Source organism: Diorhabda sublineata, chromosome 2 (genome assembly GCF_026230105.1).
Source record: "Diorhabda sublineata isolate icDioSubl1.1 chromosome 2, icDioSubl1.1, whole genome shotgun sequence".
NCBI lineage: Eukaryota > Metazoa > Arthropoda > Insecta > Coleoptera > Chrysomelidae > Diorhabda > Diorhabda sublineata.
The window spans coordinates 10,967,228-10,985,953 of record NC_079475.1 but is presented as its reverse complement, the minus strand read 5'-3'; the positions used below and the strand labels follow the sequence as shown (position 1 = coordinate 10,985,953).

At 29.6% G+C, this 18,726-nt stretch overlaps 2 protein-coding genes across 2 annotated transcripts; one reads left to right on the top strand and one right to left on the bottom strand.

The window, feature by feature from the left end:
• Window positions 1-46: 46 nt before the first annotated feature.
• Window positions 47-6,235, bottom strand: LOC130452722 (protein disulfide-isomerase TMX3-like). Its single transcript, XM_056792139.1, has 6 exons — window positions 6,078-6,235; window positions 5,762-6,023; window positions 4,523-4,851; window positions 3,115-3,557; window positions 2,007-2,202; window positions 47-704 (listed from the first exon to the last, which is right to left on the bottom strand). Exons 1-6 carry the CDS (start codon window positions 6,109-6,111, stop codon window positions 679-681), a joined length of 1,290 nt encoding a protein of 429 aa, XP_056648117.1. The 5' UTR covers window positions 6,112-6,235; the 3' UTR covers window positions 47-678.
• A 238-nt stretch (window positions 6,236-6,473) lies between these two features.
• Window positions 6,474-18,596, top strand: LOC130440748 (repetitive organellar protein-like). Its single transcript, XM_056774063.1, has 9 exons — window positions 6,474-6,606; window positions 6,666-6,751; window positions 7,086-7,618; window positions 7,800-8,014; window positions 8,195-13,165; window positions 13,524-13,589; window positions 14,682-15,263; window positions 15,960-16,223; window positions 18,301-18,596. Exons 1-9 carry the CDS (start codon window positions 6,568-6,570, stop codon window positions 18,352-18,354), a joined length of 6,810 nt encoding a protein of 2,269 aa, XP_056630041.1. The 5' UTR covers window positions 6,474-6,567; the 3' UTR covers window positions 18,355-18,596.
• The last annotated feature ends 130 nt before the right edge of the window (window positions 18,597-18,726 follow it).

Below are 18,726 nucleotides of genomic sequence, written 5' to 3'. Positions count from 1 at the left end.
ATTTATACATAATTCATTTTTAAATATCAAAGAAACAAAAAAAATATTCAATTTACAATTTATTTTTACATTTCAAGAGAAACTAATAAAATATACACATAACAATATAAATAAATAAATACAAAAACATTTGGCAGATATATCACAAAAAAATCAGGTACATTATAAAAAAAATCAAAGAACTTAATAGTATTGAACTCCTACAACATCAGATCCATTTCCATGGCGAAATTGTTGTGTGGAAAAAACTTGAATAACAATTTTTTACACCTAAACTCACTCAAAGAATGGTTTTACCAAGGTCTCAAAGGTTTACTGAACGTTGAGTTGCAACTATAGAATACGATGGGCTATGCTTCGAATATCAAATTTTCTTTTTGTATAATTATTTAATAAACAAAGTGAAAATTGAGAACCAATATTATGTATGAGACATTCTCTATAATTGGAATGTAGCTGTTTGAAAATGCAAATGAAAATATCAATTAAATGGCTCTTTGTATCTTCTAGATCTTGTATAATATTCGTTACGATCCTTTTCTGTATCCTGAATTATATCATACATAACAATGTTGATTTCCTTTAATCAATTACCTACATTCATATGCAATGTTGGTTCCATCTGTTTCTTACTGGATAAATTAGATGTTTATTTATGTAGGTATAAATATATTTGAATTAGTCTTTCTTCTCATGAAGAAGCTCTGAAAAAGAAAATTATTTTTTAAAGTATATCCCGAATTTGTAAAAAAATCTTTTAGTATTTGACTCTTCGAATTTTTATTATTAAATATGTTTTTTTAATACTTCATGGTATGTTATGCAATTTTTTTATATTGTTAATTTCTTGATCTATGTTCTGAAAATTGAGATGTCTGTCCCACATAATCAGCCGCATATAAGATTAATTCTTTTATTTTTCAGTATTCTAGATTAATGATTAATTTTTTGATAATGCATTATTATCCTTCATTTCATATTTATTGTAATAATTTGATAGCCATTGAGAAAAACATTATACATAAGGTAAGAAAAGGTGTTCTACGTTTTGATATTTGAGATCTGTTTTGTTTTTTAACTAAATATATTTTAATATTTGTTTATTCTTCTCTTGGATATTTGAAAATCTGGAATAATAATTTTCCCTAATGCAGTTTTTTAATAGCCCTGCATCTGAATTTGGGATCCGATAATGACAAGAATTCAAGCTTAAATATCTTGAGAATCAAGTTAATTTAGTTTCAACAACCTATGAATACTAACAAGAGTTTTATCTGGGCACTGCAGCCTCAATGAACATTTGAAGACCCTAGACTTAGCAGATAGTACAGCGTGCAGACTCTGTTGCACGGAAGACGGAGCCTCCACCCACATTCTCTCGAAGTGTGAGACATTACAGAACACCAGAGCACTACTCCTGGTAGCGTATCAAATAGAAGACTCAGATCTCTGGCAACTCCAGTCATCCCACATTCTAAACTTTTTAAAAGAAATGGGTTTGATAGATCAGCTGTAAACACTGGGTCCTCCGATATCGCAGCAAGAAAGAGGGACACAATATAACACCCCAATATCTACATACATACGGCCCCATTAAAAAAATCTAAAATAATATTGTATTATATATATATATATATATATATATATATATATATATATATATATATATATATATATATATATATAGTAATAGAAGACACACAGTAGGCGAAAATCCCAAAAAACTGGCCAAAACTAGAAAAATCGTGAAAATTGGTAGTCAGTTGTTTCCGTGGGGCTAATTACAATTAGGCAATGATTTTTTTTTAAAGGAAAAAATTAAAAATTGATTATCGGGACATCATAAAATATTTGTTTTTAAAAGACAATACGTCTACACAAACGAAAGAATAGAAATGCACGAAAGAGAATGGATTTTTGAAAAGCTCCATGGTTGACTTTAGCCCCAATGGATGTTTCTCCACTTTCCTTTCAAATTGATTTTGGTAAATTTTGTTCATGTTTACCTTCCTCTTCGTCTTCGTCGGCATCTAAAATATTAGCGCAGCAACAGGAATACACTATAAATGAGAAGAACCCAAGAGGTAGTCCCAGTAAAACAGTTGTCAAAGCTGGATTTCCTCTCCATCTTTCAGAAAGAGTAGTCCTTGACTTGAAATATGCTCTGTACAATCTTACAGCCAAATCGTTGCCGCCATAAACCTATAAACAAATGCGATTCATGATATTCCATTTTCATATTCACAACTACACAATGAGCTTAGAACAAATTCAAAGTTATGTATATCTTGGGGTGGTTATCAAGGACGACGGTGACGAGGGAGAACATCTGGAAGCGAGGATGATGAGAAAGCACTGAACGCGATAATAAGATCCCAAAAAGTCACCAGAAAGGCGAAGCTACATCTATACAAAACAATAATAAGACCAACAGTGAGCTACGTAGACAAAACGTGGATTCTTAATAAAGCAGAGGAAGAGAAGGGAAATAAAAATACTCAGAAAGATACTAGGAGGTAAAAAGAAGTGGGATTTATGGCTGAGGAGAATATATAATGAAATCAGGAATCTATTTGGAGAAGCAGAGCTAAGCAAAATAATAGGATCCAAAAGAATAAAGGTCTGGGTCACATACAGAAAAAGCCAGATTTTAGAGCAACAAAAAAAGGAGGAACAAGAACAAAAAGGAAGAGCAAAGAAAAGATGGTACGTAGAGGTGATGGAAGATCTAAGAGAGAGAGAGACAAATTCTGGAAAACGAAAGTAAAAAATAGAAAAGAGCAGAAGGGAATCACTTCTATGCTTTTCATAAACTATATTGAGATAAAATGTACCTAAATAATACAGTTGAAGATACAATTTATAGAAAATAGCGTAAGTAGACAGAGTGTTTTAAAAAAGGTGATCTAGTCTCTAGGATAGATAGAATACTGCAAAATAATTGGGGTTTGCTTGATAAAAAAATTCCATATTGAAGATAAAGGATTTTGAAGACAAAACATTTGTACACTACGATTTTGCCTAAACTACTGGCAACATTGTAATAATAAAATATAGTAAACTCAACATCCAGTAAACAGAATCTAAATACAACTGAATGAATATGTTACTTACTGGTGCAGTCTGATTTAAAATCCTTTCCAAAAACAATTCTATAGCATCGGCTGTCATTTCAGTGGGATCATCTTCAGGAACATAGTGATGTAGAGTCGTCGAATTCAACACTAATAAATACGGCAGGGGAACTATTTGCATTGCTATATTATTAGCGAGATCGTGACTATTGCTCCAACCAAATTGAAAGTGATTGTGATATTTATGTCTTTTCGTTCTAGCTAAAGACTCAACAGTATTTTTGAAATCAATCATTTCCTTTGGTATTTGTAACAATTTATTTTCTTCAACTATGACGAGTACAATATATTTTCGAGTATGAAGAATTTCATTTATATTTGTTTCAGTTAATTTTGGAAACGTCTCAAAACGTTCTTCGTTTATCCACTTGTGCATGGAGGCGTTTATGTAATCAGCGTCAACTACATCGTTACCTTCTCCGACTAAAATTTATAGAAAGTATAAATACAAATAAAATATAAAGTTCACCTATGAAATGGAAATAATGTACAGTTACCATTAGATTAGTAATTAGAAATAGTGATAGACTAAATTTGATATATTTAGGAAAAACACCGCTATGTGCAAGTAGATCCCAACTGATTCTTTTCATTGTATCTGACAAAAGATGGCCAGTCTCCATTTCCTCGTACATCACTCCAAATTGTAATCTCTTCCTAATTTTTTTCCAAAATACTGAAGAGTTTAAATATTTACTTTTCTTGAAATTATACTGATGGACATTATATAGCAGCTATTTGCAATATATATTCACAGAAGTAAGTTGTATTTGTTCAGTTTTCATGTATATATCTTCAAAATGTTTTATATTTCTGGTAGCTTTAGTAAAGAGTGTTTCTAAAATTAGATATATATCTATTTTTGATGTATTCATGTACATATGGAATTATTTATGCTGCAGAAGTACATTTAGCATTCCAAGTTATTATACTAATGTTTTGAGGGTCCATTTTCATGTCATGATGCAGCATTTTTATTGCAGCTTTCTAGCTTCTAGCCTCTTCATACATTGTTTACAATTGCATACTACTTTTTCTTGCTTATCAAGTCTAACTGTTGATACTAGTGTTGGTCTGTCTATTCCGGAGCAGAATTTCTTCCTTTGACTATATTACTCCTAGTGTGTTGTGCTTTGTTTCCTTGTGGTTGTTAATAATCTTTTTGCAGTTGTTGTTTAATATTGTCAGTGATGATGTTATTCTTTGCAATTAATGCAAATGGATGGTGCATTTTTTGGATTATAACAACATTTATTAACTTTAAAAAATTAATATAAGAACATGATTTTGAAATATAGCTTGAATATATAAAAGAAAAAATAAAGGTGTTGGTTAACTAAAATTATATTATTTCAAAATAAAATAGATCCTCCATAAATTTATCTTACCAGAGTAGAAATAATGAGAGTTTTCTTTGTGGACAAATACTGCTGGTAGCTTGTGTATGTCAACATGATTCTTAGCAATTTCTTCACTAGCAGAATAATAAAAAGCATGAGCTTGAAATTTAGAAGCCAAGTTATAAAATGTATTCCATAATAGCCCTTCTCTTTCACCAACGTACATGAAAAATAGCTGATTCATGTTTTTTATGTTTGTCAAACTTTCGGTGCGGGTTACTTGTTGCACTGGAGGTCCAGCTAATCTAATAGCAAAATTAATTATCTCTTCAGTTGCTTTTTCTCCTTCAAAAGTGAAATCTTCTTCAGGTTTAATGCTAAAAATATTATTATTAGTATTAATTCCACATACTTGAGTCAAAATCATCAGCTGTTTCCAAATATTTCGATTACATCTCAATTAAGTCCTCTAAGAATAGTTAATTTCCATAAAAAACGCTAATTTCCACAAGTTTTTCCACAGGATCTCTTTCTAAAGGATAAAGGTTGACTGGAGGAAAAATTAAGTATATAAAGATAGGACAAACTAAGTAAGTTTAAGTTTATCTTTTAGTCTATGAAGATTCGAGGATTCAAACCTCAGATCTCCGTGTTGGAAATTAAGCACTTTGACAACCTTACCAACTATACAGTTACGGAAAGTTTCAACAAGATGTGGGTATATAAGCAGAGAAGCCATTATATGAGGGTGATATAAATTAAATATAGTTTAAAAAAAATCGCTTTTAAAACAAATCAAACTAAAAAGTTGAAGCTTAGAACAATAATGAATGAAAAATACTGGTAATATTGTGGCGCTTTTTTCCATATTTCTCGTACATCGAGCACCCGATTTGTTCTTTACAATAATACCAGTATTTTTCATTAATTACCCATTTCAAAAATTATTCTTTACTTTTTAGATTGATGTGCTTTAAAAACAACCACCCTTGTATAATGGCTTCGCTGCTTATATATCCACATCTCGTCAAAACTTATATCGAGCCGTAACGGTTTAGTTGGTAAGGTTGTCAAAGTGCTTAATTTCCAACACTGAGATCTGAGGTTTGAATACTCCGTCAAACGAAATTTTTATTAAATAAGCCACTTGCTCTTGGTCCAAAGGAGAGTTACAAACAAACAAACCCACGTACAGGTGAAGCTAATATAAGCGTGTAAGAAATTGTGAGAGTTGGTGTAGTGGTAGTAAACATTTCAGTTGCAGATATTCAATGATAAAAAGCTTACAGTTTAATGGTAGGATACATTGTGACGTCGAAAGCTCTTCCAACATTGGGAAATACTGAGCAGTCAACCTTTCCAACTCTAATGTGAGTATTTTTGAGTGCTTGTACAACATGAGCCCACACAGGATCAAGCCTTTTACAATGACCACACCAAGGTGTATAAAATTTAACCAACCAATAACCACCATCTTTTCTAATATCAATGAAATTATCTCCTAATTCTAATATCCATTTTGATGAAGGTGATACCAAAAGTACAAATTCTACAAAAAATGTAATATAATTAAATAAATCGCAAAAAATATTGCGATACTTGCCCGTTAGTAAAAAAAAATATATTAACACATTCATTTTGATTATTTGCAAGTATGTAGTTTATACAGTGTTCTAGTAAATTTTTAAAGTATTATTATTATATTTATGGAATTTCTTATAATTTCTGTCTAAAATCTTCTTCTTTTTTATTTCTTTGTTCTATTTACCTTTATATATATAGATATTTATCTGAAATTTCTTTATTATTATTTTCAAAATAAAATTCAAAAATAAATTTACTTTTATAACGATAATTGTATAAAAATCATGTTAACCTCCTTCTTATAATATGTAGCGACACAACAGTTGTCATATTCCAGTGGAATAACAAAGGTACTAACTGGAAACGTAACCGAATAATGTGTGTTGACAATAACAAGAAGATATTTAAAATTATTAGTGTCAACGGAAATCGTAGTTTAACCGTCAACAGTGTAGAATTAATATATATGTGTAGTTTCAGTATTGTTTTCAAATAATTGACTCGATAAAATGGAAAATCCATTATGGGAACGGATATTAATAGACTGGGTATATATTTACATTAATATAGAGACTTTTTCAAGTTTTCTTCAAAATTTTGTTTATAGGTAAACTGTTTGAAACTTTCCAACCCCGTTCAAAAATTAGATGATCTTAGAGATGGTATATTTTTCAATAATCTTTATAAAGTAATGTAAGTATTCTCCTAACCTCTTTTATGTGCTAGTAATGAAACGAATTTAAATATTTATATAACGTTTTTACCACCGATTTTAATTTTAAAGACACTAATTTGATTATGAAATGTCTAAAATTCAATTATTAATTCAATACTGTTGAAAGCATTCATTTTTTGAATGCGGTATTTGGAAAACAATTAAAACAATACATAATTATTCAGTAGTTATAAAAAGAGATATGCGTGTCTTCTTAATTAATTTTCATTAATTTTTCCTAAATTAAATAATAAAATTTAAACAAGAGCTCCAAAATAGGATGGTTTAGATTCTACCATGTATTTATTTTAGTAAAAAATCGGCAAAAATCGATTCTGACATATTGACCTGTATCTTTGATACCTTGAGTGAACATTATACTGAATTTTTGATTCCTAATAAATCAGTGATACATCTAAATGATCTTCCAAAGGATGATCTATGTGCTATAACTTCACTTTTGATGCATTATACTTGTATCCATGACAGAAGGGAAGTATTCACTTCTCCCCTATGTTATAACCTTCAAGAAAACACTCAAATAAAAATAAAAAAATTTTTGGAGAGAATACAAGATTGTACAAAACTAAATAACGCCGATCTTGCCTCTATAATTCAGAATTGTGCGGATGATACCAGTTGTGCAAATTGGATTTCAAGCCCTGTAAACATTTCATGTGTAAGCCCACTACATGATGTCTTACAGACTCCAGTTAAAAACAGTAAAATTTTTGAAAGAGAAAAAGAAATTAATAGGTTAAAAGCTCAAATAGAGCTTTTTCAAGAAGAAAAAGAGAGTCTTGAAAAGTATTTAAAGAGTCAAATAGAAATGAGAAAGAAACTTGGTAAGTAGATATATTAATTTCCTTTATGCACCTATCATTTACATTAATTTTTTTTGTTTGACCAATATTTTTTAGATGGGTTAAAGAAATTTTTATATTGTAGACTAAATACTTATCAGTTCACTTTTGTATCTGATTTGTTAACGAATAAAAATGCTTAGATAAATTGACTATTTTTTAGAAAAACAACTGTCTCAAAAAACATTAGAAATATCAAATCTAAGAAGTGAAGTTCTCGAATTAGAGGACAGAACACCACCACATTATAGAGACAGAGATTTCAGGGAAATGCAAAAGATACTTAGAACTAAAGTTGATAGTTTGGAACAAATCTTGGAACAAAGTGACAAGGAGAATCTTGAACTTCGAGAAGAAAGGGACAAAGAGAAAGCGCAAGTTAGTTTTTACAGCTACATTGCTTGTTTTGCAACAATAATAAACTACTGATTGTATAACCAAACCTTACTAATTGGGCACGGTTAAAATTGAATTATTCAAAGAATTGAATCTACATTTATTTGTCAAATAATTGTAATAAATTATACTGCATTTCATATATTTAAAATTCAATTTTAGGTAAAACAACTGGAAAGTCGTTGTGAAGTTTGGTTAGAAAAATTTATTGATGCAGAGAAGAACTTAGAATCCATGAGTGAAAATTACAAGGAACAGTTAATAAAAAATGAAAATCTTCAGGCACATTGTTTGGAACTTGAAACTCTTCTTGAAGAACTAAAACCAAAGTCTAATAATGATAGTTATATAGAAGAAAGTTTTCAAAATTCATTTCGTGGGTCTAAAGGTTATGATATACAAAGTGAAGATCTTGCTAAGTCTGTTGTAGATGTTCAGTTAAAAGAGCTGCAAAAAGAAAATGATAATCTGAAAATAGATTTAAGGGAATTGAAAACAGCTTTAACGGAAAAAAAATTGGTTGAGGAAGATTTAAAATGTGCTCTTTTGAAATTAGAAGAAACTACTGTTAAGATTAATGATTTGGAGATTAATTGTAACAAAAAAACAAAGAAAATTGAAGAATTATCAATGTTGCAAAATGAAACTGAAAATCAAAAATTGCAATTGACAGAATACCTGACAGAATGTAACTCTATTAAAGATAAGTTATCAATTGATTTGAAAAACTTGAAGGAAAAATTGAAAAATGTAAATGATGCAAATGCAGTACTGTCTGAAGAATTGATAGAAACAAGAGAAAATAGAGACAAATTTAATGAAATGAGGATCGATTTAAAAGCAAAACTAGAAGAGATCATGTCAGACAAATGTAAACTGTCTGATGACTTGAATATTTTGGTAGATAAAAACAAAAATCTAGAATTCACTTGTAATAACATACAAGCTGAAAATAATAAATTGATAGAAGACATAAGTATTAGAGAAGCTCTAAATAATGAGCTTAAAATCAAAATTGATCAATTATCTGAAGAAATTAAAACACTGAATACAGTAAATGAAGAAATTCTTGAGAAGCTTAAGACCACTGATGATAAATTGTTGGTTTCTGAAAATTCATTAAAAACAGCATTAAAGGAAAAACATTTGGTTGAGGAAGATTTAAAATGTGCTCTTTTGAAATTAGAAGTAGCTACAAATAAAATCAATGATTTACAAATTGAATTAAACAATAGAACAAAAAAAATTGAAGAATTATCAGTGTTGCAAAATGAAACTGAAAATCAGAAATTACAATTGGCAGAATACCTGACAGAATGTAACTCTATTAAAGATAAATTGTTAATTGATTTAAACAAATTGAGGGAAACATTGAAAAATGTAAATGATGCAAATGCAGAGCTGTCGGGAAAACTAATAGAAACTGAAAAGGATAGAGACAAATTTAATGAGATACAAATCGAGTTAAAATCAAAATTAGATGAAGTCATCAAGGATAATTTAAACAAAGCAGTAGATTTGGAGAAGATTATGTCAGACAAATGTAAACTGTCTGATGACTTGAATATTTTGGTAGATAAAAACAAAAATCTAGAATTCACTTGTAATAATATACAAGCTGAAAATAATAAATTGATAGAAGACATAAGTATTAGAGAAGCTCTAAATAATGAGCTTAAAATCAAAATTGATAAATTGTCTGAAGAAATTAAAACACTGAATACAGTAAATGAAGAAATTCTTGAGAAGCTAAAGATCACTGATGATAAATTGTTGGTTTCTGAAAATTCATTAAAAACAGCATTAAAGGAAAAACATTTGGTTGAGGAAGATTTAAAATGTGCTCTTTTGAAATTAGAAGTAGCTACCAATAAAATCAATAGTTTACAGATTGAATTAAACAATAGAACAAAAAAAATTGAAGAATTATCAGTGTTGCAAAATGAAACTGAAAATCAGAAATTACAATTGGCAGAATACCTGACAGAATGTAACTCTATTAAAGATAAATTGTCAATTGATTTAAACAAATTGAGGGAAACATTGAAAAATGTAAATGATGCAAATGCAGAACTGTCGGGAAAACTAATAGAAACTGAAAAGGATAGAGACAAATTTAATGAGATACAAATCGAGTTAAAATCAAAATTAGATGAAGTCATCAAGGATAATTTAAACAAAGCAGTAGATTTGGAGAAGATTATGTCAGACAAATGTAAACTGTCTGATGACTTGAATATTTTGGTAGATAAAAACAAAAATCTAGAATTCACTTGTAATAATATACAAGCTGAAAATAATAAATTGACAGAAGACATAAGTATTAGAGAAGCTCTAAATAATGAGCTTAAAATCAAAATTGATCAATTGTCTGATGAAATTAAAACACTGAATACAGTAAATGAAGAAATTCTTGAGAAGCTAAAGACCACTGATGATAAATTGTTGGTTTCTGAAAATTCATTAAAAACAGCATTAAAGGAAAAACATTTGGTTGAGGAAGATTTAAAATGTGCTCTTTTGAAATTAGAAGTAGCTACCAATAAAATCAATGATTTACAGATTGAATTATACAATAGAACAAAAAAAATTGAAGAATTCTCAGTGTTGCAAAATGAAACTGAAAATCAGAAATTACAATTGGCAGAATACCTGACAGAATGTAACTCTATTAAAGATAAATTGTCAATTGATTTAAACAAATTGAGGGAAACATTGAAAAATGTAAATGATGCAAATGCAGAACTGTCGGGAAAACTAATAGAAACTGAAAAGGATAGAGACAAATTTAATGAGATACAAATCGAGTTAAAATCAAAATTAGATGAAGTCATCAAGGATAATTTAAACAAAGCAGTAGATTTGGAGAAGATTATGTCAGACAAATGTAAACTGTCTGATGACTTGAATATTTTGGTAGATAAAAACAAAAATCTAGAATTCACTTGTAATAATATACAAGCTGAAAATAATAAATTGATAGAAGACATAAGTATTAGAGAAGCTCTAAATAATGAGCTTAAAATCAAAATTGATAAATTGTCTGAAGAAATTAAAACACTGAATACAGTAAATGAAGAAATTCTTGAGAAGCTAAAGATCACTGATGATAAATTGTTGGTTTCTGAAAATTCATTAAAAACAGCATTAAAGGAAAAACATTTGGTTGAGGAAGATTTAAAATGTGCTCTTTTGAAATTAGAAGTAGCTACCAATAAAATCAATAGTTTACAGATTGAATTAAACAATAGAACAAAAAAAATTGAAGAATTATCAGTGTTGCAAAATGAAACTGAAAATCAGAAATTACAATTGGCAGAATACCTGACAGAATGTAACTCTATTAAAGATAAATTGTTAATTGATTTAAACAAATTGAGGGAAACATTGAAAAATGTAAATGATGCAAATGCAGAGCTGTCGGGAAAACTAATAGAAACTGAAAAGGATAGAGACAAATTTAATGAGATACAAATCGAGTTAAAAGCAAAATTAGATGAAGTCATCAAGGATAATTTAAATAAAGCAGTAGATTTGGAGAAGATTGTGTCAGACAAATGTAAACTGTCTGATGACTTGATTATTTTGGTAGATAAAAACAAAAATCTAGAATTCACTTGTAATAACATACAAGCTGAGAATAATAAATTGATAGAAAATATAAGTATTAGAGAAGCTCTAAATAATGAGCTTAAAATCAAAATTGATCAATTGTCTGATGAAATTAAAATACTGAATACAGTAAATGAAGAAATTCTTGAGAAGTTAAAGACCACTGATGATAAATTGTTGGTTTCTGACAATTCATTGAAAACCGCGTTAAAAGAGAAAAATCTTGCGTGTGAAGAATTAGATACTACTAAAATGGAATTTAATAAAATATCTAATGAGTATCAATTAAACAAAGAGAAAAATTTCAATGAAGTACAAAAATTGAAATTGGACATGGATAAACTCATTTTTGAAAAATCTAAATTAGAAGATTCCCTTGAAAAGGTATTAGAAGAAAAAAAAATTATTTTTGATTTTCTGGATTTGAATAACAGTGAATTGCAAAAAGCTCTACAAGAAAAAGATGTGATTTTAGAAGCACTTGAACTCAGCAATAATGAGATGAGTATTGTGCAAGCAGAAAAAGAAACATTACTAAAAGAAATTGAAAAGTTAACACTAGTTAAAAACGAATTTTCGGAACAGTTGGACAAAGTTTCACAGGAAAATGTTGATATAACTGAAAAAAATAAAAATAATGCTAAACAAGTTGAAGACTTATCAGATAAAGTTAAACAGCTAACAGAAGAAAATACACACCTTTTAGGAAGATTTATGTCTATATCTACTGATTTAGAAGAAAAATCTGCAACTATCGAATTTCTAGAAGAATCCTGTAATACATTGAAACAAGAAGTAGAAGAAAAATCAGAGCTTTTAGAAAAAATGTCAGAAGAGCATAAAGACATTTTTGATATTGTTGATAGACTTTCGCAAGAAAAAAATGAAATGAAAGATACTATAGACTCACTCTCTGAAGAAAAAATGCAGCTAATTAAAAATGTGACTGATTTAATTGAGGAAAAGAATAAGCTTATTGACTGTTTAGATCTAACAGATAAAGAACTTCAAAAAGTCAAGAAAGATAGAGATGATTTATCAGATCGGTATACTAAATTAATTAAGGAAAATGAGACTAATTTATTATTTGCACATCAAAGTGCTGTAGGAGTGAAAAATGATCTTTTGAAGAGGATAGAAATTGCCGAAGCAGAAAAGGAAATTATAAGAAAACAAATGGAATACGATACTAAAAATGTACAAGATTCTTATGTTTCGGTGGTACAAGCCAATTCAAAGTTGGAATTAGATATTCTTAACTTACGAAAGAAATTAGAAGAAAAAAATCAGAAGATAAACGAGTTTGCTCAAATTAAAGAAGCATACGAAAAGTTATTGGAAGAAAATAATAGACTTTCGACTGATGTTGACACAATAAAGTACAAGAGATCCAGAGATAGAGAAGAATTTGTGATTTTACTGAAAAAAGAGCGAGAAGAAGGTATCACAAGAGAAAACAGAAAGGTCAAGGAAGTGATTTTCGAATATGAAAAAAAATTGGAAAAGATGAAAGAAAAAATGGTGAGTTTTATTTTGATATTATGAATTAATAAAATCAATCTATTTATGTTGTAATTCCACAATGCTTCAGTATCCGATTTAATTCTTATATCTTATTTTTAATTGTTATATTTCGATTTTACAATACATTCTATATTATAAGGTGTTGATCTATAAATTACCTTACACCTGAAAAGGTAGAAAGAAAATCCAGAGGAGGACTGCCACATATTTGAAATAAAACTTTCGTACTTATTTTATTTTATATAAATTTATAATAAAACTATTTTTTGATTTAAATATAGTAAAATAAAGATTCAATAACAATGAAATCAGTACAGTTTTACTCTTTCTAAATAATTGTTTATTTGTGTTATAGATAAAATTATATAGTGAAGAAGTCAGCAAGGAAATTATGAAAGTTAAAGCACAACAAAGTGAAAGTGTAAGTATTTAGTCAATCAATATTCCAGTTTTTTGTAGTATCTATGTCATGCATTATATGTACATAGATTAAAGATGTATTTTATGATAAACTTGTTTGGTACTTGAATTTTGGTTATTATTATTATTAATATGTTAGCACGAAATAAAAACGAACGACTGTTTCAATTACAATATGTCAAGAAGACCACCAATAGTAGTTTTTTCGTGTTTCTCAACAAATATGTATATATAATTGGTAGGGTTATGATTCACTGAGTCCTGAAACATCTGTTGTGGCCTCTCATCCACTCAGCTTAGTACAGATCCTCTAATAAATTTTAGGACATACGCCTATGTCAGGTTAGGTAAACCTTCCTACTCTATCCAATATGTCCCCAGTTATAAAGCCCTGAGTTTCTGAAGTGCCTTACATCCAGCAGGTATGTAGATAGATTAGAATCCCCGATCTCAAGTGTAAACCTTTGAATTGGAGCTTGTGCTCCTTACTAGCGAACATTTTCTCTACTCTTGCAGTCTCCAATAAGTTTGGTCTGCTATACTGAAATTGGATTCAGGGCGGACTTTGGAGAAAACCACAGAACAGCCTGTTGACGAAAAGGCGCCGAATTTCCTCTCCCTCTTTTATTATTGGAGTTTTGCGGTGTTTCTTCCTGCATCACCTTTTCTCCTTTGATTTTCTGCTCGTCGCTTTCTTCCTTGCTTTTCCGACCTTGCTACTGATATTTGGATATTTGCAAAAAATCCTTTGAGCCATTCTTAACATATCCCTGATAGTTACTGTTTGAGGAAGACTAATATATTAGAAATCCTCTAAAACTCACATTTAGCAAATGTTGTAGTTTGCTCACATTGAATGAGTTGTTAAGAAAAAATTCAAGAATTTGTCACAAATTTTAGATATGTTAAATTGGGGAGCAATAGATAATTTTCTTCTGCAGCAATAACGAATCATTTGCTATATTTTGACTCATAAATAGGTTCCCTTTTTTGAGATATCTAATTTAATAATTTCGACTTCCTAGCTTATGTTCATAATCCATTATTGTTTGATATTAGATAGTATCAAAATTTATTTAATATATTATTGTAGAAGTTCCTTGGGGAAATGAAAGAAGACATTAGAAAAGGGGTAATTAGAACACAACAAAAACCCCATATGTTAGAAACTCAGCAAGATATGTTGAGATCCAAATCCATCTACACTTCCAGAGAGTCTTTAATGTCTTCAAAGATTAGTAATTCTAATCGAGGTAGTGTAACATCCCTAAGGTCGATAGGAAATATGGCTGAAAGTAGAGTGGACCATTCGCAAGCAGTTAAAAAGGTGAAAAGCACATCTGTATTACACAGTAACGACAATGCATGTGCAAGGAAATCAGCAACATTACCTCGAGCGATTACTCGGATTCAAGAAACTGTTACAGTGTCCAAAACAACTTCGACAAATGTACCAAATATTGAAATGGAAGATGAAGATGATGATTTTAATAATAAATATTTGACAGATTTGAAAGCTGGACGTTGCGTCATAGGTGAAAATGGAAAAGAATCGATCGGAAGGTTTTCTGAGTTGGCGTGGAGAAATTCGATGTTACCGCCACATTTGAAATCGTCATATCCAGCCGAAACACAATTCGTTAGCCCTTCCAAGTTCCGAGAAGATGATCTAAAGGTTAGTATGGGGCTTTTATTCATATTTACTTTTAGTTACTTGATCCTGAAAAGCCTTTCTTCCTTTTCAGGTGTCAGACATGCTGGATTTGAGACAATAACCGAACTCCTTTTTCTACAGAAGTTCCCATTCTATCTTTTGTCGAGGCTCTCCTCAGTCTTCCTTTCTTTTTTTGTAAGTTCGTGCTTCATATATGCTTCTTAATAAACTTTCTTCCATTCTTTTAACATGGCTTAACTATCTTAATTGTTCTCCGATTTTGTTTTGTATTTGTTTTAAATTTCCGTTAATCCTACTTTTGTAATCTCTTTGTTTTTTGTCTCGTTTATATCTTTAAAGATCTGTAAAATATTGTCTCCATCTTTCCATAATATCATCTGCGTTTGTTATTATATCTCTTTGTATTTTTTATGTTGATGAGTGAGCTCTTGATTACTCTTTTTCTGGTGTATTTAATGGCACCAAATAATACTTTTTTATTTCCCGGGTAGGCGTTAATTAGGAGTTTATATTGGAGCTTCAGTTTGCACCTACTTAAATGAGATGTATACTTCTGATTTCAGTTAAATTTTTGATGTTATCACAAGTGAATATTTTTTTATTTTTACAATAATGAGAATTTAATTTATTGTAACAACCTTTCCATATAAATATAAATATGACTACAGCTTATACTAATTAATTTAAAAATTTTAGGTGGGTAATATTGAATTAAATGATAGTCTCAGTAAATTACTTCCTGGTGAAAAACCTCGCCAAAAGAAAGATTTTGGTACAACTACTTACAAAAAACCAGGTCCACCGACACCAAGTAAAAACGGAGGGAGGTTGTCTCTTCAAGGAAATGAAGTTCAACCATTACCATTGAGAGAACAAAATGAAAGAACACCGAAAAAACTTACTCCTAGTAGAATTAGATCACTTTTTATGGGAAAGAGTAATATCAAGGATAATTCTGAGGTATGTTGCTTTTTAGAAATAATTTTCTATTTCTACTCTCATCATGCACATATACTGTGCTTTTCAGATAAAAGTATCCACCTTTAATAACTTTTGTAATACTGGTATTTAGAAAAAATCCAAAAACACGTCAATTTATGTTGGAAGGGGCAAGCATTATGGCTTATTTAAACTTACTGGAAAAGCCACCCCCTCACCCCTAGCAGCATCCCCTTTATTTTTTTAAATTACTTTTCATATTTTTTATGTAAAATTTGGATACTCCTCTTTGAGCTGATTTCAAAAATGTATAATACTTGTAGGTTAAAGTGGTTAGTTTATGAGATAAAGAATTTTTCTTTTAAGAGCACAAATTTTACTTATTATTTACTTTCACCTTATTTGCCTGTACTAAAATGGGTTGTACAACAGTTCAAACTCTTTAATCTTTTTAAGTTATTAAAGGTGGATACTTTTATCTGAAAAGCACTGTATACAGACTTAATTTTTATTGTTGCAAATGTTTATAATTATGTTGATATTATATAAGCATACGATTTTCAAATACGAAACCCTGTATATTTATAGAAGGTGAGTCGTTGTGAAGGTTTTTCTGAAGATAGAAAAAAATGAGTATCGAGCTGTCATTAAATTTTTAATAGTCTATACAAGTGAAAAAGGAATTAGAACAGTGTATGGAGACTCTGACTAGGGTAAAATTTTAGCAGCTGAATTCGAAATTTCCAATTTTTTCAAAATAGTTCATTTGGTTTATGAACAAACCTGGTCGCATCAGCTTGACAAACCATAAAAATATACATTTTTCTCCAACCATCAAAAAATGTTGACATTTTTGTACTATTTTCAGGTGCAAAAACCATCAATTCCCTTGCCGTACAAAAATTTGCTCGTTAGCAACACTTTTAATCCTAGAATTCAAAACGCTACTTTTAATCCTAGGACTAAAGGTAATTGCATTTGAGCTCTCTAATTTAAATTTGAAGAAAAAAACATTGTCTCTTACAAACTTAGTAAAACAAACTAATTGGGCAACTATATATAGGTATTTATTTGTTATTTATAGTGATATTGAATGTACAATTGGAACAATTATTGCCAAAATTCAAAGCACCACTGAAATTATCACTAACAATTTTCGAACAATTCAAAAGATTTTCATTAATGTTAGAACAACTCAAAATATTCTCCGTAACTGTAGATGAAACATTCGAGGAAATATATGAACAGGTATTTGTACCCTCTTTGTCAGGTTGCAATATTTTTCTGGCAGTATTCTCTTTGTTGATACGTGATTCTTCAATATATCCTTCTGCTATCGTACTCGATTTCCAACCTCCATGTCTTTTAAGACAAGTGAGGTCACCGCCACCATCAATAAGAAGTGTAGCAGATGTTCTTCTTAGCAGTATACTCCTTCCAATTTTAGAACTTCAAAAATTTTGCAATTTCTTGCGCAATATGCTCGTAAGAAATATGCACTTTTAATCCTTATAATACAATATACTATTAATTATAAAAATAGTTAAAATAGAATTAATAGAAAAATGGAAAATTGATAAAAAAGAACTAAATAAAAATTTCTAATAATTGCTAAAATAAAAGAGTTTATTATCAAATTTTGCAATTTTATTTATTTAATTGCATGTTATCTAAAAACATAATATGAAAGTTTAATAGAACGTTTCAGTTTATCATTCAAGTGGTAGTTGATAATTTTCATGTCTCTCATCATTGGAAAGAAAGATGTATTGAATGGTAGATATTATTGAAATTTTTACGAATTTTTCATTCAATTCCCTTTTTACCCCATTTTTGAGAAAAATAATTTCAGATTCGTAATTAGCAACTTCAAAAACATCGAATAAAAATGATTTAAGCGATTAGTCCTTCCGGGGTTACTACAAGGTCTATTTGGGGTGAGTCTCGCTCGCCTAGTAGGTAAACACGAGTTCAGACTCATAAGTTTATAACGTGAGTTTATAAATGTGTGTGGGTCCGAATAAGTGGATCTGCTCTCGTAAATAAAATAATGATTATTTGATTGAATGATAATTAATATTTTATTTTTTTTTTTTAGAATCAACCAGTTACTCCATCGAAACGATTAAGCATTTTCCGAAAACAACGTTAAGTATTATTGGATTCCATACAATTTGTTTTATAGTTTTTTAATAAATAACTTATATAATTATATTCTTGATCACATTTAATATTTTTAAAACCTAAAAAGTTCAATCCTCAACTTTCCCAGTCCGCTTCAGTTGTCTACAGTTATTTCCTCCTTCATTTGATACCGGAATTTCGGATAGTCTTTGATGGAGATGCCGTCATAGATGACCGTGTCCGGTTACACGACCAGTTACCAGTCGTAAAGGGCCCATTTATATCTGTTCATCCATTTCCGTAGAACAGACTACTCCGAGATATGATATGATAAATATTCCACAACCTGGCAGCCATCACACACCAAGAGAGAGAGCGAGAGAAGTTTAGAGCACACAAT

Bases quoted from the DNA above. Each gene is read 5' to 3' on its own strand.
- LOC130452722 (XM_056792139.1), bottom strand. From the start codon at position 6,111: ATGAATGTGTTAATATATTTTTTTTTACTAACGG. The intron at 6,024-6,077 runs GCAAGTATCGCA...CATTTTTTGTAG, and splicing joins ATATTTTTTTTTACTAACGG to AATTTGTACTTTTGGTATCA. The intron at 4,852-5,761 runs GTAAGCTTTTTA...TAATATTTTTAG, and splicing joins ATGTATCCTACCATTAAACT to CATTAAACCTGAAGAAGATT.
- LOC130440748 (XM_056774063.1), top strand. From the start codon at position 6,568: ATGGAAAATCCATTATGGGAACGGATATTAATAGACTGG. The intron at 6,607-6,665 runs GTATATATTTAC...TTTTGTTTATAG, and splicing joins AACGGATATTAATAGACTGG to GTAAACTGTTTGAAACTTTC. The intron at 13,166-13,523 runs GTGAGTTTTATT...TTTGTGTTATAG, and splicing joins AAAAGATGAAAGAAAAAATG to ATAAAATTATATAGTGAAGA.